The sequence below is a fragment of the Otolemur garnettii genome, unplaced genomic scaffold, assembly GCF_000181295.1.
Source record: "Otolemur garnettii isolate 467f Iridium unplaced genomic scaffold, OtoGar3 scaffold00056, whole genome shotgun sequence".
Classification (NCBI taxonomy): domain Eukaryota; kingdom Metazoa; phylum Chordata; class Mammalia; order Primates; family Galagidae; genus Otolemur; species Otolemur garnettii.
Window position 1 is genome coordinate 4810095 of NW_003852451.1, and position 26653 is coordinate 4836747.

Below are 26653 nucleotides of genomic sequence, written 5' to 3' on the forward strand. Positions count from 1 at the left end.
GTATTATATTGGATTTTGTGGTCATGTGATCTATATGGTTAAGAGACAGACATTTTTAGAATTAAACAAAAACAAAAAATAGAATTCATTATACAGAGAGAACTGAGTCCTTAGGTAGGAAACCAGAACTTAGATTCAAAGAGTTCCTGCTACCCCTGGACTTCACATTTGTGCTTGAGACTGGATTTCCAAAAGTAGAATTCTATGGCAAAGCCACCAGGAAAGTAAGCCAATCAGATATTGTACCTGAGGCCTCTCTACAGAAGTATTAACTTAAAATGACTTTTCCTTTATAAACAGATTATCTAGCTGCCTGCCCTCTACTTTCCCCATTATCTATATCTTTCCTCGAGAGTGATACACATGTCACAGCAGGTGTTACTGGGAATAAAACAACTGGTGGCAGGTGTAATGGCAACACACAATTATTACTGGTTTTTTGTTTGTTTTGTTTTTGAGACAGACTCTCACTATGTCACACATGGTAGAATGCTGTGGCATCACAGCTCATAGCAACCTCCATCTCTGGGGCTTAAGCAATTCTCTTGCCTCAGCCTTCCAAGTAGCTGGGACTATAGGCACCGGCCAAAACACTCGGCTATTTTTTAGGTGTAGTTGTCATTGTTGTTTCACTGGTCTGGGCCGGCTGGGCTCAAACCGGCCACTCTTGGTGTATGTGGCTGGCGCCATAACCACTGTGCTGCCGGTGCTAAGCCTGGTTGTTTTGTTTTTGTTGTTTTGTTTTGTTTTGTTTGAGACAGAGCCTCAAGCTGTCCCCCTGGGCAGAGTGCCATGGCATCACAGCTCACAGCAACCGCCAACTCCTGAGCTCAAGCGAGTCTCCTGCCTCCGCCTCCCAAGTAGCTGGGACCACAGGTGCCCGCCACAACGCCCGGCTATTTTTTGGTTGCAGCCGTCATTGTTGTTTTGGCGGGTCCGGGCTGGGGATTCGAACCCGCCACCTTAGGTGTACGTGGCTGGCGCCTTAGCCTGTTGAGCTATAGGCGCCGAGCCTGTTGTTTTGTTTTGAGACACAGTCTCACTCTGTCACCCTAAGTAGAGTGCTATGACATCATAGCCCCTAAAACTTTTGGGCCTGAGCAATCCTTTTGTCTCAGCCTCTCAAGTAATTGAACTAGAGGTGTCCACCACACCACCTGGCTAATTCTTTTCTATTTTTAATAAAGACAAGGTCTTGCTCTTGCTCAGGCTGATCTCAAACTCCTGAGCTCAAGTAATTGACCCGCTTCAACCTCCCAGAGTGCTAGGACTCCAGGAGTAAGCCACTGTGATTATTAAAGAAGGAAAGTACCTCTCAAATACACAATTTATGCAATGAATTCTAATTTCTTTCCAAACACAGAGTCTCCCTAAGAAGTCTACCTTAAAGGTCAATATTTTACTATCGGTTGGATTTCCTTCTAAATAATAGTCTCATCATCATTTTACAGTTAAGGAACTAAGATTTGGGGATTAAGTACAGTAGAATCTCTGTAAATTGACTGCTCAACAGACTATAAGAAACTGGCCAACATAAGGAGGTGGTCAACATAACAAAAAGGCCTACTGTGCTAACACCTTCATGTGGTGCATGTCCACTGCACGAAAATTCAGTCAACTTAACGAAGTGGTCGATGTAGGGAGGTGGTTAACTCCTACAAGGTTCTACTGTACTTTCACCAATGATCACGTTAAGTTATAAGTGAAAAGGTCAGGATTCAAATCTAGGTCTGATTCCAAAAGCTGTTTTCTTTTACTTATACCATACAGCCTCCCCAGCATTATTTCCTAAGATTAAATTTGGATGCTGCTAGACTAAGTGATCCTGATAGTGGGAAAAGCAGCAATGACAGATAGTAAGAGCCAGACAGAAAAGAGGAAAACAATGAGGAAGAGAGTAGAAACTAGAACTATGAATAAAAAGGAGGAAGGGGAAGTAGAAACATAAGTAGTAATAATGAAGGAAAAAAAGAATGGCATATCCAAATTAAAACTGAAATCAAAATCAGCTTAGGTAATCATTTAAGCTCTGCATATCCTCTAAGAACTGTTTAAGCTTTACACAGTCCATATTTACTCATCTATATAAGGACATCCAAGATTATTATAGAGTTTTGAAGAATAAATTCTTTCACTTGAACAATAAATATTTGTAGAGTGTCTGGCACACAACAGGTGCTCAAGAATCTACTATTAATTATCGAACACTTCCTATCTTTCTGTGGGATCAGGAACTGTGCTGGAAACATACTCGTAGGCATATGGTCCTTGCCATCACAATTGTCTGGCAGAAAGAACCAGGATCTATGTATAATAAATAAAGAGCTAAAAATGATTGATGAGTCTTAGTGTCTTATGATACAAGTACTCAAATTTAAACATAAGACTAATAAAGTTTTAAAGAGTATGCCGTAAGAGTTAGTTTTCCATAGAAAGACCCAAGCTTTCTTTATAGACACTGGTTTCTAGACACTTAATCTCTCACTTTAATTATTATGAAGGAAAGAGGAATGAAAGTAGAAAAAACATGGACACATATTCATTACTCTGGTAACACATAATTTCGGACTGATAAGACACACTTACAAAAAGAGCTTGAAAGATATGCTTTTTCCAGCTTGAGCAACAAGGAGACCTGTCTCAATTAAAAATAGAAAAACAGGATGGCACCTGTAGCTCAAGAGAGTAGGGTGCCGGTCCCATATGCCAGAGGTGGTGGGTTCAAACCCAGCCCCGGCCAAAAACTGCAAAAAATAAAAAAAAAGAAAAACTAGCCAAGCATCATGGTGGGCACCTGTAGCCCCATCTACTTGAGAGGCTGAGGCAAGAGTTTGAGGTTGTTGTGAGGTATGTGACACCACAGCACTCTACCCAGGGTGACATCTTTTTTGCCTTGGGGGGGAAAAAAAGACACACTTTTTTCCCTAAACCTTATTTTTTGACTCCTAATCCCCTCTCTGTACTGGACTGGTATTTTAAATAATGTCTATGATTATCTAGGCAAGTAGTTTTTTTCCTTAGTCTAGGTACTTGTGTACTTGTCCTTCTATACAAAAACATCTCAGAGACAGAGGTTAGTGAAATTGCCTAAAGATGCATTTCTCAGAACATATTCCTGTGGTAAGTGATGCATGGCGTGTGCACGCACTCTCTCTGTGTGCGTGTGTGTCTATCTCCAAAATAATAATAGTATTGTCAACAATATTATCACTAGAAATGTGTCATAAAATTCTACGTTTTGGGCTCAGTGCCTGTGGCTCAACTGGCTAAGGTGCCAGCCACATACACCTAAGGTGGCAGGTTCAAATCTAGCCCGGGCCCACCAAACAACAATGACGGCTGTAACCAAAAAATAGCCAGGCATTGTGGCGGGTGCCTGTGGTCCCAGCTACTTGAGAGGCTGAGGCAGGAGACTCATTTGAGCCCAGGAGTTGGAGGCTGCTGTGAGTTGGAGGCTGCTGTGAGCTGTGATACCAAAGCACTCTATCCAGGGTGACAGCTTGAGGCTCTGTCTCAATAAAAAAAAAAATTCTACGTTTTAGAAATACTGTATTCATATAGATATGACAATATCTGCTAATCTGATAAACACCTGAAATCTGAAAATGATCTCTGAAATCTGAAAATGATCTCTTGCCAGACTCAACCAGAACCCAATAAATGCTGTTTTCAAATAACTTCTCACATGTATAATTGTTATAAACAGCAAAGGGAAGGTAGAATGTGATAGACACAGTTTAACTTTTCCAATTCATTTCCACTAAGATTCTCCTCAAATATTCAACCATATAATCCGGAAAATGTTATAAACTACTACTTACCCACAGAACATTCAGCTTATTAAAATAACACTCAAATATACTTGGGGCTCTCTAGCACTTTTCCCATAATACACTTTTTAAAAGGTCAGCTTTTTGTCCCAGGATCTGAGTTTTTTATTTTAACCACATTCCTTGGAGTTTAAAATTATTTTAATCACAAACGAATCATTTGGGGGTGGGAAGAGAATTAGAGGGTCATTCAAACTTGTAATGTATATTTACATAAATTCATAATGTATATTGCATCATTTTGCAATGTACATTTGCAAAACTAGAACACAAAACCTAAAATAGTTATCTAAACAAAAACAAAATAAAACCAAAAAGCATCACATCATATACTGTCAATCTGCAATTGCAATACTTCTGTGCTCACCTTCTTACCTTACATCCTAACAATCCTGTACCTGGAACTAATTTAGTCATGAGACTGTTCAAACACAGAATTCTAAAATCCTTTCACAATGACTAAACATCTGAGATACTACATCAGGTGCTTTAGACTCTGGCATAAACAATCAATCTAAACTGTGGCTACATTTATAACAGTAGCACTTTGGGTATGGATTTAAGTATGTAACAAAAACAACAACCACCAAAAAAAATCCCTCTTTAAAAAGTAAACTACCGCTAGGCACGATGGCTCAGGCCTGTAATCCTAGCATTTGGGAGGCTGAGGCAGGTGGATTGCCTGAGTTCACCAGTTTGAGACCAGTCTGAGCCAGAACGAGACCTTGTCTCTAAAACAGTGGTTCTCAACTTGTTGGTCGTGACCCCTTTGGGGGTTGAACAACCCTTTCCCCTTTCACAGGGGTTGCCTAAGACCATCGGAAAACACATACTTCCTTCTTAGGAACCAAGACACCACTCCTCATGTGTGGGGGTCACCACAACATGAGGAACTATATTAAAGGGTAGTGGCATTAGGAAGGTTGAAAACCATTTGCTCTTAAAAAAAAAAAAAACAGCCAGGCATTGTGGCAGGTACCTACAGTCCCAGCTACTCGGGAGGCTGAGGTAGGAGAATTGCTTAAGCCCAGGAGTTTGAGGTTGCTGTAAATTATGATGCTATGGCATTCTACTAAGGGTGATAAAGTGAGACTCTATCTCAAAAAATAAAAAATAAAATAAAATGCAAACTACCAGTATGCATGGAAGCTGAATTTTATTCAGCTTATAAACAACTAATTATACTCAGCCAATTATACTTTGATAATCAATACACTAAATTCACAACCTACTACAGAAGAATAGCAAAATTTTAATATAAATACTATATTTATACACAAATACAGCATTAAAGTTATATACATAATAAATCACACATATATGTACATACCTTATTCTAGCTTTATATCACATGTTAAGGTACATAAAATTTTAACTTTTGTCTAAAAGTTAAAAGAAACTCTCTACATATCAATTTCCTGGAGTTAAAATAATTATACTGTTATTCCTGACACAAAGGTTTGTCAATAAAAATATCAATCTTTTGGTTCTTATCTCTGAATTCTAAACTTGCCACAGCTTACTTAAACCAAGTCAAAAAACCAAGCATCTATATCACTGATAACAGAATAAAGGAGTTGATTTATCTTAAACTTTGCTCCCCATGCAAGTGTCAGAGATGACTAAACATTCAAATATATCTTCATCATTACATGCTAAGCTCTCTTCTCTTATGGATGTAATATAGTTAATCTTTGAAAGGTTAAAGTAATTTAAATGAAACTACTTTCAATGACAAAGACATAATTACAGGTTCTTACATAAAAAAGTGAATACTCTTTTCTCTTGCACACTGTCTTATCTTCGATCTTTTATTTACAACCTCAATAAATTGTTTCCTGAACAGAGAATTTATGAAACTTTTTCTTCTATTCTTGCTTTCTCCATCATCAAATATTAAGTTTCCATATTTGCTTTAACTAAGCAATTCTATAGTTCTAGACTTAAATAGAACGACATTTACTACAGCTACATACTTATTACATGACATACTGTGCTGCCCAGAAAATACAGTCAATCAAATCAGGGTTGTGTGCCAAACCAAATCTATAACATTCTAGAAATAAATCCTTCTTTCTCTTTAAAACCCAGCAGTTTCTTTACATTAGAATTTTTACATTTCAATCATTTACTTTCCTTGGATATGTCTCAATTTCCAGTAGTCAAAAATAATTCTCTACTTGGACATAACTCTGTTAGCAAGTATGAGTATCACAGTAAAGAAGGGGCAACTCAACCTAGATTCAGAGTTACAACTGCTATTCTAAGAAATAATAAGGATTAAATACTGTTATTTATACACTAGTCACTTGAGCGTAAAATACGGCTGGACGCAGTGGCTCACGCTTGTATTCCCAGCTACTGGGGAGGCTGAGGCAAGAGAACTCTTCAGCCTAAGAGTTTGAGGTTGCTCTGACTTAATGATGCCATAGCACTCTATCCAGAGTGACAGAGTTAGAGTCTGTCTCAAAAAAAAAAAAAAGAGTAGAAAATGACAAAGTCCAGATTTCCCATGATGGAAATTTTACCATTCTGTGTTTAAATTTTATAATATAAACTGCTTAAAACAGTAAGAAACAGTAAAGTCTGATAGTTCATATGCAAAGATTCTATCAACTTAATCTTACAAACCCAAAACATTCTGCACCCTTCCATACTGCAGTTCCTCATATACATAGCAGAAACATGAACTACGTGGCATATGATTTAAAATGCAGTAAATGGATTTCAATTCATTAGGCATATCATGTGCTGAAATATAAAAACGTGGCATTTTAAATACTTAATACAACACAAAAATGCATGTGCTGAAGGCTTTAATGTATAAAGCTTAAGCAACTTTAAACCAACTATCTCTAGCTCTCTTAAACACTCAAGTATCATTCATCTGAACCAAGCAGGCCAAGCAAAATATCCAATGATTCCCATGTTCTCCTCAATGTCGAAATGGGTGGATAAATTTAAAGCCTGTTCTCTCAAGAGTTGCTTTATAGGCAATTTTCTCCCAGTATCAAGGTCTGCAATTTCCATTTGGCTGCCAGTTTGCGATTAAATTCATCACCTTTATTATAAAAATGTGCTTTACTCCATGGCCTGCTGCACAACAACTATAAGGAAAACATTTTTCACCACTAACGGCAAAATCATTCGAAGGCAACCACCACATTCATTCAGACATTAGCTTCTTCAACTTGATGTAGTAGCCTATCACAGGAAAAACCTGTAACAACTGTGTAATGTACAGGAAGTAGATTCTATAAAAATGTCATGCTTTAAGATTTTTGGATAAAATGTAACTAATTTTATCATTAGTTATCATTGTGAATAAACTAACAAATTAATATGTATAATATATCCAAATTGCAATAACAACCAAAATCATTTTTAAGCACTGCATAATTAAGTATTCATTTTCATTCCATTATTTCAAAGTTCAAGGTTTATTTTGTAGTTGAACTTTCATCATCTGGGCAAACAGCCAACAGTCAAATACGTACATCTACATAACACTTCTACCTACTTTACCTTTCTTAATAGGTCGTAATACAGTGGGGGGAAAGTCAGAAAAGAAATAAATGTTTCCCAAACAATGACATTAAAGCTAGTCCTCATGATGTATTTAGAAAAACAATATTACTCATTTGTGAAATCTAGTTTTTTTCTACCTAAACAATTAGGTTATCTTTTTAATAAACTTGACCAGTAAGTCAAAATTTCAGAAATCTCTTATTGCCAAGTCAATTTTACAGGATTTACGTAAAAATAGAAAACTGAATTTCACACTAAATTAAGCCTGTAAAAAGTAATTATCAGATTATACACAGTGAGATACGAACCTAGAAAAAATTTTCATCTTCCTGCTAGGCAATAACAGTGTCCCTTCCATCCTGATCTGGCCAGGCCCCTGCTGAAGCAGTTAAAGCATTGTAGCTTCCTATTTTCATTTCTCTCCATACCATTCTACAGCCCCTGGAGTAGAAGACTATGTATTCTTCTATCACCAGCACCCAGCAAAATGCTGGATTTAAAAAATTAGAGTTTGTTAAATACCAAATACAGCAGAAGCCAAGATCAGTTTTACTAAAACCACATAGGTCACAACTCATTAAATCAATACTATCAGTTACAACCAGCATATAAAAAAATAAATAAAATTAAAAAACACCAGGTTGCACTATAGGTAGTACAGACAAGTTTTATTAAATGAGACCTGCATTTCAGTTATTCAATTATCTCAACATATATGTACATATTTTAGTTTCATAAAAAAATTTTCTCCTTAAAAAATGTAAGCTACATGCTACTGTCAGGATATATGTATTTACCATTAATAACAAAAACATTAACACTCAAAGAGACTTAATTTGAGAAATCATTTTGAGGATCCATTAAAATTATTACCACTTGGCTCCAATACTTGCATTCTTTCTCCCTTCTCAGGCTCAAACTAATAACTTAATAATTCAGTATTTATTTAAATATTTAAATTCTATTTAATAGACAAAAGTGATAACCTGAGACATCTACAGTTACCATCTAACATGAATAGCAAAGTCACTATTACATATTCAATATTAAGTTGTATTTTAACAGTAAAATGAAATGAAAATCATAACTGTTTCATTTGAATGACAATAAAATGTGAAAAATAAGATTCTCATGTTCCTTACCATTGTATAAAAATTTTCTTATAAAGTTGAAAATTTTCCTATAATCTAAAAATGGACTTAGGATTTTCCAACTCAGATCTTACTTTCATCTTATTATCATTCTCCTACGGGATCCATTTATCTTTCTAATTATTTTCCCTTTTCTCATTTTCTTTTATTAAATATCTATAAAAAGACAACTTAAAATGGTTTGTTTTAGACACCTCTCCTGAACTACCCTTCAAAATTTAGGTAAGTCCATCCTCCCCTATAAAACTAGACCTGTATAGAACATCAACACAAACACATCTAAATATTAGTCTAGCAATCCTTAAACTTTTATCACGTTCCAAGGCAAAAGATCTAAAGAAAGTCATGGAAGGGGCCAGGGGCTCATGCCTGTAATCCCAGCACTTGGGAGGCCAAGGCCAGTGGATTACCTGAGCTAACAGGTTTGAGACCAGCCTGAGCCAGAGCAAGACTCCCATCTAAATAGTCAGACATTGTGGCAGGTGCCTGTAGTCCCAGCTACTTGGGAGACTGAGGCAAGAAGATGGCTTGAACTCAAGAGTTTGATGTTGTTGTGAACTAAGACACCAGAGCACCCTACCAAGGGTGACCAAGTGAGACTCTGTCTCAAAAAAAAAAAAAAGAGTCATAGAAATAAAGAGCCTACTCTAACGAGTGATTTTAAATTAGTTATACTGAGTCAAACACAGACAGTGAAAATTCTTATACATATAAATACACAATGAATTGTTCCTAGACCTAGATTCAGCCTCTGAAAAATCCTAATGGAACTACCGTGAATCTGGGAAAGGCTTTCATTTTTGGTTTAACATCAGTTTAATGATAATATGATTCTGTGTATTAGATGCTTATTCTTATTTGCAAGACATGTTAAAAATACCCTGGGTAGGTATATCAAGCAACAAAATAGAAATTTAAATAGAATTTAAAATAATTAAGGCTACTCACATCAGAAGGTAATTATAAGGCACAAATTATCAGTTATGACATCATTCTCTCTAGATGGAGACACAGAGGTACTCTTACTCACTCATAACGTTAATTTAGATATATTTCTGTCCCAAGATCCAGATGAGCTACCATTCTTGAAACCAGCAGTTTCTAACCTGTAAAATTTCATACCTTTTGGTAAAAGAAATTACATTTACATATATAATAAATGATAGGATGATGATCTCCAAAATCCATGCCAGCTTTAAAATCTCCAAATCAGGCTCGGCGCCTGTGGCTCAAGCAGCTAAGGCACCAGCCACATACACCTAAGGTGGCGGGTTCGAATCCCCAGCCCAGGCCCGCCAAACAACAATGATGGCTGCAACCAAAAAATGGCCAGGCGTTGTGGCGGGCGCCTGTGGTCCCAGCTACTTGGGAGGCTGAGGCAGGAGACTCGCTTGAGCCCAAGAGTTGGAGGTTGCTCTGAGCGTGATGCCATGGCACTCTGCCCAGGGGGATAGCTTGAGGCTCTGTCTCAAAAAAAAAAAAAAAATCTCCAAATCACAGGGTTTTCCTTTGAACAAGGATGGATTTTTCTTTCTTTTTTTTTTTTTTTTAATTCTTTGGGCTCTCCAAGTAAAATGTTAGTCCACTGTCCAGCCTTATTCTCCCCTTTTTAAAAGGCTACTTCAAACTATAAATGTCATCAAAACTTCACTTTATGGGACGACTAACTGGTAACAATAGGGAGATAAAGATATTAAATATTCACAGATTAAAATCTAAGTTCACAGAAAAAATTCACCTGGTTACTGACAGATCTCACAAAACTACCATCTTAATGTTTAAATCAGCGATCCTCAATCTATGGGTCACGACCCCTTTGTAACAATGAAAATATATCCAGCGTATCAGATATTTACATTACAATTCATAACAGTAGCAAAATTACAGTTACAAAGTAGCAACGAAAATAATTTTATGGCTGGGGGTCACCACAACATGAGGAACTATATTAAAGGGTCACAGCATTAGGAAAGTTGAGAACCACTGGTTTAAATGATCTAACAAAGGTTTCTTTTCAAAATTTAAGAATTCTTCATCACCTCACAATTCAGTAGTTCCCAAGTTTAAAAGTTTTAGACTTTTCCAGGCATATGCAGGAACATAAGCACACTTCTCTGTGCACATCTGTATTTAGAAAAGTTTTAGTTTGATGTTTAAGTTGGCAGGCAATTTTTTTGTATTTAGAGTTCATTTTTAAAAACAGCAATCTAAATTTTTATTCAAAGAATACATACATGTGAATTAAATAAAAGACATTACTGAAATCACTGGCTTTAATTATTTAATTAAACACAGAAAGGATACCTTTTTCTTGCTTCCTTTCAGCTGAAACTTGAAGCCCAAGCTAAAAATACATATATAGATTATTTTCCTCAAAAAGAACTTTGATCTGACTTGAACCAGCATTCTCATTCAAAACTAAGTAAAGATTACAAATCAATTATTATTTAAGGTTGACCAGGCAAGGTGGCTCACACCTGTAATCCTAGCAGTGAGGGAGGATCTCTGGAGCTCAGAAGTTTCAGCAAGAGTAAGATCTCCTCACCCCCCACCCCAGTCTCTACAAAAAAAGTAGAAAAATTAGCCAGCTTGGTAGTGAGTGCCTGTAGTCCCAGCTGAGGCTGAGGCAGGAGGATCACTTGAGCACAACAGTTTGAGGTTGCAGCAAGCTGTGAAAACACTACTGCACTGTAGTAGCCAGGGTGACAGAGCTAGACTCTGTCTCCCAAAGAAAAAAAGAAAAGAAATTATTAATTAAATGCACCCATTATGTATTCTTAGAACTCGCTTGGGGGGTGGGGGAGGTATTCCCTTACCAAGTAATTTCAGAAAATACTCAGTTAAACCCAGCTACACTTCTTTACTGCAGGTCCTACATGCCGTGTTTCCCCAAAAATAAGACCTACCCCCAAAATAAGCCCTAGCAGGATTTCTATGCATTTGTTAAGCCCTACCCCAATAATAAGACCTAGTGATGGGCATGGCTATGCAGGGTATGTGTACGCTGCATAGCCACGCCATGCATTTCAGTGTGGAGAGGAAGACATCTCCTGAAAATAAGCCCTACTGTGTCTTCTTGAGAAAAAATAAATATAAAACAGTGTCTTATTTTCGGGGAAACACTGTACTTAGCAAGTCAACACGTGCTGAATTCACAAAACAGGTATGCAGCACTTCTTGGACTACAGAATCCTTCTATTCTCATGCTACCTCAGGAGGGATATACTTTGCTAACACTTCCTGAAGCCTCCCCAGTTCACATTTAAATTAGATCTTCCTTCTCTAAGATTGCAGTCTTCCAAGCCATTACAGCAAAACCAAAGAGGAAGAATGGAGAAAAGGTGGCATGTTGGCAAAAAGCACATCGTATCATGTAGACCAGAATACACTAGCAACTCATCTGTAGCTCAGAGCTTAGACTAACCAGCCCTAGAATTCACCCTTGCTAATCCAGATGTACCTCTTCTTTCACACACCCAACATAAACATCAACATATACACACAGAAAAGAATAAAAACAAATGGCTTCAAGATAAGTAAAATCCAAATGCACTATGGGAAAAGAGAATAAAATAGTTAAAAAAAGAAAAAACAAGACAGTCAAAGTCATGAAAAAAAGATCTGCAAACTGGCTCGGCACCTGTCACTCAGTGGTTAGGACACCAGCCACATGTACCAGGTCTGGTGGGTTTGAACCTGGCCCAGGCCTGCTAAACAATAACAACAACAAAATAGCCGGGAGTTGTGTGGCAGGTACCTATAGTCGAAGCAAAGGCAAGAGAATTGCTTAAACCCAAGAGTTTGAGACTGCTGTGAGTTATAGGGCGACACAGTGAGACTCCTGTCTCAAAATAAGAAAATCTGAAAACAAAGGTAAAATAAAGACATCAGCATAACATCTACCTAATCTATCACACTATAATTTAATGACTGTATAGATTAAAGACAAGAAAACCTGGACTAAGAATATATGAACACAAATAAAGGGGGGGAGGGGAAGACACTAAAAATAAGATACAAAAGAGAAAGCCTTAAATAGATGGAGTCTCAACTCCAGGCATTTAAAGCTTTCTCCACTAGAATTACTTACTTTTACTTCCCTACTCAAAATGTTTTCACATTTAAGAACACCACTCCCTTACCTTTTCTCCACTTAAATCCTATCTATCCTTCAAGAGCCAATCAAATCTTACATATTCAATCTGAAATGTTTCATAGTCTCCCCAGCCTAAAGCAACCTCTTTAGCAACGATCTTTAATGTTCTTGGTATATTTACATGACTTCATATTACTTTTGTTTTCATATTATCTTTCCAAATACTCAGATAACTTGAAGATAAGGAATGAACTTGAAGCATATTTGGTGTATTCCTCATTAACATCTCACACATAGGCATGAGGTAGGCTCTCACCTAACATGCGCATTGTAAGAATGTATAACACGTCCCCTGGGTAGGGACTCTTCCACAAATGGAACTTTACCAAAATATAAACTAAAAATTATACCCTTATATTAATTTAAAAAAAAAAAACATAGTATGCAACCAAATATTTGTGAACAGAATGAAAAGTTTCAAATATGTTAAATCATTAAAAGCTAACATGCAAAATGTGCAACTATGACATTTGAAAACTACATGTTGCATTATAATAATCACTTTCTTTTGCAATCCAGCATAAAATGCTTATTTCAGATTGACTGCATTGTCAAAATAAAAGTACAGTATTCATAGCACTCAGGCGTTACAACATTTAGTAACTTCAGGCTTTTTATAAAGTGAGTAATGAACTTCTGAAACCATGTGATGTTATCTGAACTTCTGAAACCATGTGATGTTATCATTACACACACTTCCTGGAAGCAAGTGGCATGTCCAATAAAGTATAATACACCTCAATAACATGAAATATGATACTATAAAAATTATATTCACAAAGAAGATGAAATGGCAAGGGAAAAAGACTCAATTTTTTTTAAAAAACAAAAGCACAACACCAATTTTGTTAGATTCATAAAGTAGGGGGGAAGAGGAGTAGAAGGAAATACACACTGAGAGTGATTATGAGTGTATTAAGGGTGTTTTTCACTTTTTTTTTTTGAAACATGATCTCATTCTGTTAGCCCAGCTAAAGTGCAGTATCATCATCTGTCACTACAACCTCAAACCCCTGGAGCTCAACAGACAGATCCAAATGCCTTAGCCTCCCAAGGTACTAGGATTACAGGCATCAGCCACCACACCCAGCCTGTTTTTCACTTTTTAACTGATACATTTTATTTTTTTCCCTTAAGATAAAGAATATTCTTTATACGAATAAATACATCTATTTCTTTATAACACAGTTTTATAATGATTACTGAAAGAAATTCAAGCTCTTCATAAAGTCTCAAAGAACTATAAGAAACAATCTTAAAAATGTACATACAAAATTCACAATTTCCTGAAAATTATCAATGCTCATTAAAGTTCAAAGACAATATTCTATGTTATCTCTGTGCCTTCACCACCACCTTACCCAGAATTAAAAGAGTCTATTAAATACAAAGTAAGCTACCAACAAAACAAATTGAAAATGTCTGATCTTCAATTCTCTATATTTTAAGAGTAATTGAAAAGAGAAAAAGTATTTAGGCATTACAAAAGTAAAATGCCAGTCATTATCAGTTTGACAAAGGCAGCACAGTGGATCTCTTCCTCCCTGGTTCCTTACTTAGAATAAAGAAGTGGTGCTCTTCCCTCATGTATACAGTTCAATTCAAGTAATTGAAGGAAATAAAGTATTTTATAATTGCTTTCGAAGTTTTTTTTTAAAAGCTCAAGTATAACTAGAAAAATACAAATGCATTTAATTATCAACAAAAACATATACATTATCTTAGGAAAGAACTTGAAAGAGCAATATCTTCACAACTGCAAGGCGTACTTAAAGAAAAGCAAACCATGTAATATTTACCTAACTAAAAAAACTGACAAGGAATGCTATAACCCATAATAAAACATGAGATAAGATTATCTTTTTACTGCTGATAATTTTTTATTACTACAATAAAATTATGATCCCCAAAAGAGCTTTCTCTTCATATAAGAGTAAACGATGATATATTTTTTTTCTGACTTGCATTAATAAACAGAAATCAGTTACCTGGTTAAAAGACTTTAGAATTACAAAGATAGTATACAAATAACTCTTAATAAATCTGACTCAGTTGTTAATTTGAGTAACTCTTCAAATTAAGCTGACAAAGGCAGAAACTATTTCAGAAATTGCTGTAATCAAATGTCTTAATCCAGTTATACATAATATTCAACCTACCAACAGATTGTTTCTTAAAAAGTTCTTTAGAGAATTATCACAACTTATTCACATGGCACCCAAAATACTAAATTCAGTAACTATTATCTTCAGTAACTACTATCTGTCATATTCCTGAGCAACTCTTATAATTTAAAGGAAAATAGTTTCCTGTTGTGGTCAAGGGGGTTATTTCTCAATACCTTTTAATTACTAAATGATCTCTTTTGTGTACTAATATCCCCATCTGCTGGAACCAAAGTTCCTTACTATTAAAAGTTCTTAATGAAAAAAGTTTGTAGTAGAGATTTTGCAACTACTACAAAATACAATTTCAATGCTGAATTTCTACGTAGACGTAGGAGGTTTTTCTACCCTCATAAGACTTTAAAAGCTTAAAGATCTACAAGTTTTTTGCCAATACTAGAATAAAGTGAATTCTCAATAATAACGAATTCACTAAATTAAAACATTCTGCCTCTTATTTCACTCTTCCTACCTTTCATGCTCAAGATACAAAATGCTAACCAGAACAGCCATCTCCTTGTTAAGTCAGATACCTTTCCAGATCATACTGCCATAAAATACATACATATGCACACACAAAACAAATCTCTGACTTAAAAATATACATATATTTTCCTTGAATTTCTGCTGAGAATAGAGTAAAAAGGCAATAGAATGAAAGAGTACAACAACAAAAGAACTTAGCTAATAAGTAACATCATCAAAAAAATTAAAAATAAAGTTTAGTAAAAATAAAAACAGTATACATGGCTTGGCGCTCATAGCACAGTGGTTACAGTGCCAGCCACATACATAGAAGGTGGTGGGTTCAAAGCCGGCCAGGGCCTGCTAAACAACAATGACAACTGCAACAAAAAATAGCTGGACGTTGTTGTGGGCGCCTGTAGTTCCAGCTACTTGGGAGGCTGAGGCAAGAGAATCACTTAAGTCTAAGAGTTTGAGGTTTCTGTGAGCTGTAATGCCACAGCACTCTGCTGAGGGCGACAAAGTGAGACTGTCTCAAGAAAAAAAAAGAAAACCATATACACAGAATGAGATAAAAGACTGAAGATAATTATAATAATTAGAACAATGGATCACTATCTGTACCTATTATTTGTAGTAAGTCTAAAATGGATAAAAAATTTAATGTAGGCCAAATACGTAACAATCTGAACATCAAAATTAATTGTGGATGACTTAAATACACCCAATCTGTTAAATCCATGATCCCATAATAAAGACCAAAAAAAAAAAAAAAAATCACTGATCTCCACTGGAAGCAGCTAGAAAACCAACGCTTTACTTTAAGAACCAACTGATAGTAAGAATCTACCTGGCTCTTATATTAGAAACTTGCTTCAAATAGAAGTATAGTCCTCAATGGTAAGAGAAAGCCCTTCCTTTCAAAGAATGCCAGGGAGAAAGAATAGAAGAATTAAAAAAAAAAAAAATCACCATGATACAAGTCCTAATGAAACTAACTCAGGCAAAGATTAGCAACCGGCTAAACCCATGGTGTAAATGTTTAGTGAGGCAGTCTAAGGTATAGTGTCAGTTTAATTTCTGCTACCAGGAGAAAAAATACTTCACAGTATAAGGATCCATCTACCACCTATTTAATCCAATTATCAATCGTAGCTTCAATAATGGTGAAAACCAGTCACTTACTACACCTCAGATATGACACAACATAAAGCATACACCAGCACCTATGACATATTCTAGCCAAAGATACTATACTTGCACCTATTTTATCTTTAGATCTAACTTCCAATGTACAGATACACAGGGCATGAAAGAACATTAAACGAGTGTATAAAGAGATGGTTCCAAATTAAAAAAGACTTAAAGTCATAACAATCAGATCTAGTAAGTGGTAACCAGATTCAATGAGTAGTACTGAACGATTCTGGTTTGAGCAATCAATCCACTTATACAGAGCATTTGAAGGACAACTATAGAAATCTGAATATACATACATCAGTTATGTGTAGGATTAACCTACTTTGTTTAGTGTGATGTCACAATATAGGAAAAGTATTAATTTTTAAAGAGATGCACAAATATTTAGGGATGGAATATCAAGATATTTCTAATTTACTTAAAATATTCAAGCAAAATAATTATAAATAAAAGAAAATAAATTGGACAACGACTGCAATGAAGTTCCCAGAAAGTCTGTACTGTACATGGGAAAACAGATTTAACAGAAAGGTGAGATTGGGACAAAATTTTCTCCAAATAAAACTAACTCAAGAATTCCTAAGATTTTCCCAAACCAAGATTTTCTTCAATTCTCTTTAACTCACAGGGAAATGAAATTTCAATTCTAAGTAAACAAAACTGGGCTGATAGAAAAACAAATAAACTCTCTCATGTTCTAATACTTCAGGATGAATATATTAACTTGTAAGTAAGAAAAAAAAATTTCTGCATGTTTGTTACTAGTTAAAATGCACTTAAAAAAAAAAACTCTAAAGAGTTTAAATCTAATGGCTCAGCAGCTAGGGCGCCAGCCACATACACCACAGCTGGCGGGTTCAAATCCAGCCCAGGCTCGCCAAACAATAATGACAACTATAACCAAAAAAATAGCTTGGCATTTTGGCATGTGCCTGTAGTCCCAGCTACTTGGGAGGCTGAGGCAAGAGGATCGCTTAAGCCCAAGAGTTTGAGGTTGCTGTGAGCTGTGATGCCCCAGCACTCTACCCAAGGCGACGGCTTGAGAGTCTCAAAAAAAAAAAAAAAAAAAAGTTTAAATCTAACATAAAAAAGCTCAAAATATAAATTTTTATTAATACTATTTTGACAAAAATATAACTATTCAAAATAATGTTCCTAATGGGTTAACCACATACAATAGTTTAACTCTTCCTGCTGCATCTGAAGTATACTTCCTTAAACTCATGTATCCTATACGCTCTTGTTAGTTTACCTAGAGTTCATTATGACACCCCTCAATGATTCCCTACAACCTTCAGAATAAAATTCAAACTATGTATTCTGGCCTTCAAGGCCCACCACAAGCTAGCCCTAATGTGGTCTACTCTCATCAATTTTCTCTTAATTCCCACTATGTCTCTATATGCACTTGTCATTCCAACTAACTTAATCTACATACTCACTTCCTGATAAAAGTCTTGCAGTCTTCCATCACCAAGGTGCTGGCACTGCTACACCTTCCCTTCCCTTGGAACATCCTCCACTTTCCCATCCACCTCATTAAATCCTACTATCTACTCACTCAGGTTCCACTTCAGAAAAAAATCCTTACTAGACCTATACCTACATCCAGATACTTCAGCTCAAAGTAACTTTTCTTCTGAACTGCAGGAGTGCTAGTAGTAATTCTCATGCACATGAAAACTAGCTGACACTCCCATGAATAAATAAATCTTTCTCCTGTTTTCATTTCTTATCTACAAGCAGCTGTGCTTCCCTGATTGTTCATCCTATAACCTAAAAATGTTAACAGACATTAAATGATACTCCTACCTCATAGAATGAGCTCTTTTGCATATAATACTCATCTATCTCAGAATATTTAAAACTGGCAGGGCAATTGATAATTCTACTTTCAGATGAAGAAGCTGAGGTTTAAAGCCATTACGTATCTCATGCAAGATCACCACACTAATTAGTAAAGTGCAGTAATGATCAGACCCACGCTCCTTTGTCAAAGAGCTCTAACCACTTCACTACATGGCCTCGTTTAGAATATGCGCAGAAACACAAACTCATTTTCATCTTGCATGCACACACATGCAGAGTTAACACTTGAATACCTGATGTCATGATGGGGATATCACCCAAGCTTGGTGGTAGCAACAACAATAGAAGATTAGGTACACAATTTTGTAACAGTAACAACACTATTAAATGCACAAGGGATTTTTTTCTACCACATTTTTTTAAAAATTGAGGCTCTTTCCCTTGGTTACAAAGAAATTTCAGAGAATGAACTGAAATCCTCTACAAATGTCTGTACTTTCTCACTTTTATCTTCATAATTATCACAAAATGTTTTATCATCAAGATACCCCTCAACTCTCAGGTCCCCTGCAGCTATGAAACATAATCCATTGATACTTCTTTAATTTTCCCTACCAACTCAAGACATCCACATCCATAAAAAAATGTTCATTTCTTTTCATTTTTTGTTATGCATCTCTTCAGTACTGTTTGTAAGACAATTTGAGACACCATATATTTGAGAATTAAAAAACATTGAGTTTATTTTAAAAAACTTCTACTCCTAAAATGCAACAAATACATATCACATTTTTGTGTTTAGTTTTTTTCTAAAGACACTGCATTTCAAACTATACAATTAGCTTTGAATTACAATTAGCCAGGGGATCACACCTTGTCTCTATAATGACCTGTCCTACACTAAAGCAAAAGCAAGGTGTTTACCCCAGACCTGCTACCTTCTCGATCTGGCCCCAACTAAATATTTCATTATTTCAAAAACTTTTACCATTTGGAACATCACCAGTGCCCACTCTCAAAATATTTCAAGGTCAACTCACATCTACTGTCTCTCCTTACAGACATAAATGCCTACACACACATCTACACACATAACCTCTCCTTATTTTGCGGCTATAACATGAACCACTTCACAGATGTAACTGTATATGATGTTTTTTTCTAACACTTCAGTATCTCTGGAAAGGATCCACAACAACCTGGCCTGACAAATTCTGCTTATCATAAACAATGTGACAGAAATGTTACCGAATTGATTCATTTCACCAGCGTCAAAATTTAGTTCCATAAAACACATAGGTTAAAATCAGTAATCAACAAAGCAAAATTATAAATTCTTTATTCGTTAGACTTGATAACATTGCTGAGTTTTCAAAATAGTTTTTGCTTCAAGAAAATGAAGAAATGACAAAAACAGCACAGTCATTTGATTGCTAATTCTAAGAATTCTGGATAAATCACTTATCTTCTGCAATCTATGTATTTTTTAAAAATTCACCACAGATTTTCAAACATTGTTATTGCAGAATAGAAGATTCCCTTCAGAAATAAAAGAGTTAAATTTCAGTTAACTGAAATTTTCAATTCATCAGTCTTCTAAGTAATGGCACTGTCTCAAATTAGCTTAAAGATACATCTGGTGTTTAAAAATTGCTATGTGTGTTAAATGACAATCTGCCACATATGATTATACTAGGCTTTCTTCTTAACTAAAACCATTTAAATAGTCCTTATTTATCTTGGGCACAGCAAAGCAGCACTTGGGGCAAGGAATCTTTCCTATCTATTGGGCTCTTACATAAAGTACAAGACCTATACGTATTAACTTTTATAGGTAATTTAACGGAGAAAAGTTTACCTACATAATTTCAAAAAGTCCAAATCTTTAAAAAGGTGAAGTACTTAGATTTTTCTCTGCTTATGGGTTGATATACTTTGGTGTAAAAACTGGCTAGAAACCATACTGCTTAAGTAAAGCAATTTTATTTTTCTAATTCTCATTGATACCAATGACATTAAAGTAAAATTAATATTGAACACCTGGAGGGCAAGTGCTTAAAATGATATTTTAAGAAAACAATATACAACTTTTCTCTAAATGTCCAAAACTATCACTAACTATTATACAATTGTTTAATTTCTGAAAGTCATTAGACAATGTTTATGATGTCATCTCTAATTATCATATAAAAAATTCAGGTGCACATCTCCTATTTTAGAGAAACTAGAACTCAACCAAGATGTGCCGTATATGCCAGGCTTCTAAGGTGGTCACTTTAAAGGAACTAGTTCTTTTTTTTGTTTTTCCCTTTATTAAGTCATATACACGTAGATCAAGCAGACAAACACAAAATGGATACTATTCCAATGTAGACTATGTTAAGTACACAGTAAGCAGTATACAGCACAGACTAGGGTTTATTTATGAACAAATTTCTTATCAGTCACATTAACATAACAAACTGTTTTCACTAGTAAAAGTTTAATGCTACTTTTGCTTTTCTATAACGTGAAAATAAAACTGTAGAAATCTCACTTGTACACCAAATAATCCAGCTATTTTGGGCACCAAACCCGAGATCCCGATTTTTTAAAAGTATTCCCTAAAAGTTCTAATTAAAGGGAAAAATCACAAACTATTTGCACTTAAAATTAACACTGAACTGTCTTAATGTCAAACGAAGAAGTAGAGTTGGAGAAAATAATGATGTGCTATCATGTAAATAAAAAACTGCATAGGAAAGCTATAACCCAATTTTAGCCCAAGAATACGCAGAAAGGGGAAAGGGAGGGAAGGGGGGAGGGGGGGAGGATGGGTGGAGGGAGGGCGATTGGTGGGATCACGTATATGGTTTATCCTATAGGAGTACATGTGAGTCTTTCTAAACGTAGAATATAATTAAATGTCTTAACACAATAACTAAGGAAATGACATGAAGGCTATGTTAACCAGTTGGATGAAAGTATTTCAAACTGTATGTAGAAACAACACACTGTATCTCATGATAGTATTAATGTACACAGCTATATTTAAAAAAAAAACAAAACTGGTATATAGACCTTCAAACATAGACCCACTACTTACCATCCCCTAGCCTTAAAATAAATCCTTGAATATTTCATAGCAGTTGACATACTAATAGCAGAAAGTTGCTCAGTGGGATGTCTTTAAGTTATCAATAAATAAAATCCAACAATGTCATAGTATTTTCCATCTCCAACAGAGAACAGCATTTTGTTTACAATCACACAAAACATATTAGCTACATTGAATTAAACTGTAGTTATCAATAAATACAACCCAAGAAGTATAATTAATTCCTATAATACTAAAACAGAAAATGAAAAAGAAAATCCCTAACATATGAACATGTTGGTCCCCAAAAATGCAGCATTTGAAGTATGCTTCAGTGAAAGGCCAGGTCAAGGGAGGGGTGGTTATTATTACTTTACTTCTTTTGTCAAAGGAATTTCTATTTCCCGTAAAAAGGAAACTCAAAAGTCTAAACCGTTTGTTCTCATGGAAAACTGAAGAATTTTAACCAGCTCCAACACAGTGACAGTGACTAGTAAAGCAGTAACAACAAAAATAGAATGTGAACAAATCATTTAAGAAATCAAATTACTGTGTTTTAACATGATATCACTCAAAAGACATTTAAGAAAAGATGTTCATACCAAACACTAGTAAACATAATGACAAAGAGACCTACATTATTAACCCAATTGTGTTCCTCCTTTAGAATACAACTTTTACTATAAAACAAATAAACTAGATAAACGTACAACAGGAGAATTAAACTTAAAAGTATAAATGACCACTGAATAAGTAATCCTTAATAATATGACACATGGGATCCTTTCCATTACTGCCATATGTACGTGGTGACATCTCCTAGGTGAGGAAATAAGGCAATAGAAAAGAAATAGTTATAAATACCTGCTTCCTTCTTATTACAACTAACTGAAAGAGTTTGTGTACAACAGCAAAATTTTAGCTCCTAAAAAACAAATTCAGTACTTCACCTTACAGAAAATCTATTTATCACAGACAGGAGTATTGTCAACAATAACTGACTGGTTCTTCAAACAGAAAACAAAAAATTGTAAGACACCCATATAGCAAGAGTCCCCTCACTGCCAATAGCCTTATTGTCTTTTTAACCAAAGTCTTGATAAATGAAGAAAATTTCTAAAAAAAAAAAAATAAAATAAACAAATGTAGGAAAAATGAAGCATGATACAAACAATAATTGCATGATAAACAAACATTAACAGAAAAATGTTGATTAGTAAAGCAAGTTTTAATTGAAAATATTTTTGCTCACATTCTTAAGAGGGAGAGAGCAGATAGGTGAGAAACTAAATTAAGGTCAAAGGAAATTTTATTATAAAATAAAAAGCCATCAGAAAGTGGAAATGTATTCTTCAAATATAACGAACATCTAATCTAATCCGCTCATTTTTTCTGAGCCACACACTAATTTTTCTGATAGCAACAACAAAAAGATTTAGTGTCCTTCCTCACAAACTGTACATTTTCACATCAGCAGCTTTAATCTCCCTCTGCCTAAAACAACAAAAACACAAAATCTAATTTTAAAATACCTCGATTTCTAGTTTCCCCTCATTTGGGATTTTTGAATCAAACTTATATTATTCTTCACCTCAATTATAAATTGCAAAATCCTAAGAAAGCATAATTTGCATTCAACTATTCGTATTAAGTTTCATTTTCATGACAAAGAAAAGTATTTCTTTTAAACAATCTTTGTGTTCTAACTGCTCTTTCCCAAGGATGATCTCAGGGTTAGTTGAAAATCCTCTGAAGAGAGATCAGTTTAAGACCTAGATTTTATCTGGTAATTCTATAATCATCTCTATCTTCAGTAGAAGACTCTAAACTGACGTTATGCCCCTTATATGACTGACCCAACCTAGAATGTATTCACAACTTTAAAAAGCAATCAGGCTGAAGATATGTAGAAAGAAAGACAGCCCTCCCACCTTCCCCCACCATGCCCAAACAAAAACAGATTGTGAAACAAAAAGATTATCTATAGCCAAGATACAGAACTAAAGATTAACGGGAAAGAATTAAAATGCTCAGCATTCACGTTTTAGTCAGCTAGGAAATCTTTCACACTTAATTCTCAAATTTGTAACTAGCCATGGAAAAATTCTAAAACTGGCAAATTTTTAAAGCTTATTGTTTAAAAAATATCTTTAAATAATACTCCGAAGTCTCATTCAAAATTTCTAGTTATCAGAAAATACATCTGCTCTAAGTACAATATACTTCATTAAACGAATCACTGAAATAAAATTTACAGTTCTATGTAAATTTAAAAGTAAATTTTCCGCCAACTATCATGGGCAAAGTAAAATGTAATTTCTGACCACAAACAGAAGTCATAATTAATTTGTTTTGGGCAATGACAAGCCAAAGGGTTAATGCCAACTTGCCAAATTTCACAATTAAATTATCCAGCAAGAAAAAATGTGATGCCCTTCTGAAACCAGTATTTTTCTTAAGTCAAATTAAGTTTACAATAAGGCTAACAATTACAGGAAGCAGCTTATTCCACACTAAGGAATAGTCCTTTTTCCTGCATGTTTGTACTGGTCTGATAAAAAACAATCAAACTTCCTTGTCATTATGCTGCCCGTTTTAAACATACTAGCGACCATACAGAATCTTTACCCTCAGGAGTTGAAAAAAACTAAAATTAACGACAGACTGAGAAATGGAGTAAACCATATTAATAGGGAAAGCAAACCTTATTTAGAAGACAAACCATTCATTCTATTAGTCTCCTACGTTTAAAACTCAAATGGTTCCTACTTTCAACTAGAAAGAAATAAAGAATACTTTGTTAGAAATATTGACATAATTGCAATTTCTAGACTTTAATTAGAAGATTAAAAATTACTAAAGCACAAAATTAAAAGCTTGTTAACAGAGAATCACTAAATTTAGAAATGTTAGGTTAACATAAACCACAAGTGAAGTCTTTTATAACTAATAAAGAAACTTAAAATGATTTAGCTTTTTAGAAAGACCACATACGGTGAAATTATTTCAAAAACGTGTTTATATCCTATGTTCTTTGATTAAATTCAACATTTTATGAATGCAATTTTATTTAATTAACCCTAAAAATTCTCATAGCCTAATTTCAGTTTCATGTCTGTAAGATATTCCTTCTAAACAAATGTTAAGAAAAACTTTCACCAGAAATTGTTACTAACACTACCAAAACTTTTAACTCAAATACACCAAAAAATAGCAATTCTTTTTAAAATGTGATAAAGTACCAATATTTTTAAAGAAAATGTTTTCAGTGTTCGTGAACGCTTTTACAGACACGCAATGACAAATGAAATGATCTATAGTTTAACTTTCAACTAAATTTAATATAGGTCAGATTGAGCGTGTTACACATTTCATTACAAACATTTCCACGCTTAAAAAAAATAGCTGGCGCCCCTTAGCGCCCATGGTAGGAAATGCTCAGTGTTAAAGAGTTCCAGCATTTTTTTTTCTGACATTCCAGAAAGTTTTCTGCCTCCACAATCTTTCAAATGCCAACACAAATAGGAAAAGCAGAACCCCTTAAAGGGACAGCTCAAGTTTTCTCTGGAGAAACTTGAAATTAACAGATTTGTTATTCCAATAGCGGAAAATGTTCGCTTTAATAATGGATTACTGCCGTATGCTTAACACTCGGCAAAGCAAAACTACGACGAAAGCAGTAATGCCTAACAGTTTGACTTTAAAGTTTGTTTCCATGACTTTCAAGACAACAAAAGCTCCCGGGATTTTTAACTATCTTTTTATCATGGAGATATTTCCGGTCTTTTGTTCTTTAGTGCCATTCCAATTCCCTAAGCTTCAGAGTCTTTCCCTAGCTATTTTTAAAATCTAACTTCGTGTGAAAAATCTAAAATCCACCGTTCACCTCTTCAACCTACAGCTTTCAATTTCCTTCAGTCTGGTAATGCCGCTAAACAAAATTAACACACTCCTTATTAAAACGACTTTTGTTGGCTTTTTCTCTAGGTGTCCACAGAAACCCACAGCTATTAGAAATTAATACTCCAGGTTATTGGTACTAGAACTTCTTAAAGAAATTCTAGAGTCGATCAACATTAATCTTGTCATTCTTCGCTCCCCACAGAGCTTCACCAACAAAGCCTTTTGCAAACTTTTGCTAAATTATTTCGCCCTCTTGAACCGTCTCGATTCCCATTTCACAAACTAAGGCGGCCGCGTCCCGGGAGCAAATCCTCCGCCCAAGTTCTTTCAAACTCGGGATTACGTTTAGATCTGTCATCGCGGTATTTTGTACTCCCCTCCCCCCAAAAAGTGAAGTTAAACTCCTAACAGTTCTCGCTTCCCCAAACAAAAGGACCAAAAGTGTTTTTCGCTGTCATTTTGACGTCGCCTTGGGCTACATCAGCATTACTTTCGATCTCCTACGGAATTTCTTTAAATTAAGAAGCCCCACGCTGATTTCAACTTCAGTGTTTACAACCTACACAAACTCCGAAACACAAAAAGATCCCTAAACATCTTCGCCTGCGAATCCCACCGAAGTCCTCGGAGAGCAAAGCTCCCACAAATGGAGAGGCTTCGCACCTCCGCGCTGAGAGCGGCTCGGAGGCCGCGCGGGGACCGGGGACACGAGTGTCCTCTAGGCCGGCAGCGCGGCCCGGGCCCTGCGCTCGGGGACGGCTCGGGAAGGACCACCGAGCCCGAACAGCGCCCGCTCGCTTTTCGAAAATGTGACCACGAAAACTAACAGGGCCGGAGGACTAGTCCTGCAGCCTTCCCCAGCGCACAAACTTGGGCGCCCGCGGCGCGGGGTCCCGGCAGGGCCGGTTGGCGGGGGGCGTCCGGCCCCGGCGGGTCCGCCCCGGCCCGCCCGCCGCGAGCCGGGCCCTGCGCCTCCTTTGTGCGCCCTCCCCTCGGCCTCCCCGTCCCCTCGGGCGCGCGGTCCCGCCCGGCCGTGACCTTCCCGCCCTCCCCACCATCCCGAGCGGGGAAAGGGGCCGCCCCTGGCGGGGCTCGGGGGTTGGGGCCCGAGAGGCGGCTCACCTTCGTCCAGCAGCCGCTCGAGGTGGTTGAAGATCCCGCAGAAGTTGGGCAGGCTGCTCATGAGCTTCTTATCGTTCATCAGCTGCATCAGGTAATCTGGGGTGGGCTTCGGCTTCTCCTTCGTTTCCATTTCCCCGACCATATTCCAAGCTCCGCAGCTCACTCCTCCCGCCGCCGCCGCCGCCGCCGGAGAGGAGGGAGGGGCGGGGGCGAGCCCCGGCCGCCGGCCGCTCGGGACTCGGCGTCCC

General features: G+C 36.1%; 1 protein-coding gene across 5 annotated transcripts in view; it reads right to left on the minus strand.

Moving 5' to 3' along the window:
* Positions 1-26647, minus strand: part of QKI (QKI, KH domain containing RNA binding) — a 153216-nt gene extending 126569 nt beyond the window's left edge. For all 5 annotated transcript variants that reach the window (XR_002774024.1, XM_023514650.1, XM_003792381.3 and 2 more), the window contains exon 1: positions 26406-26647. Coding sequence is in view for 4 of the 5 variants with exons in the window: in XM_023514650.1 (XP_023370418.1) it covers positions 26406-26547 (142 nt within the window). In the remaining variant the exon portion in view is untranslated. The remainder of the gene's footprint in view (positions 1-26405) is intronic.
* Between the last annotated feature and the right edge of the window lie 6 nt (positions 26648-26653).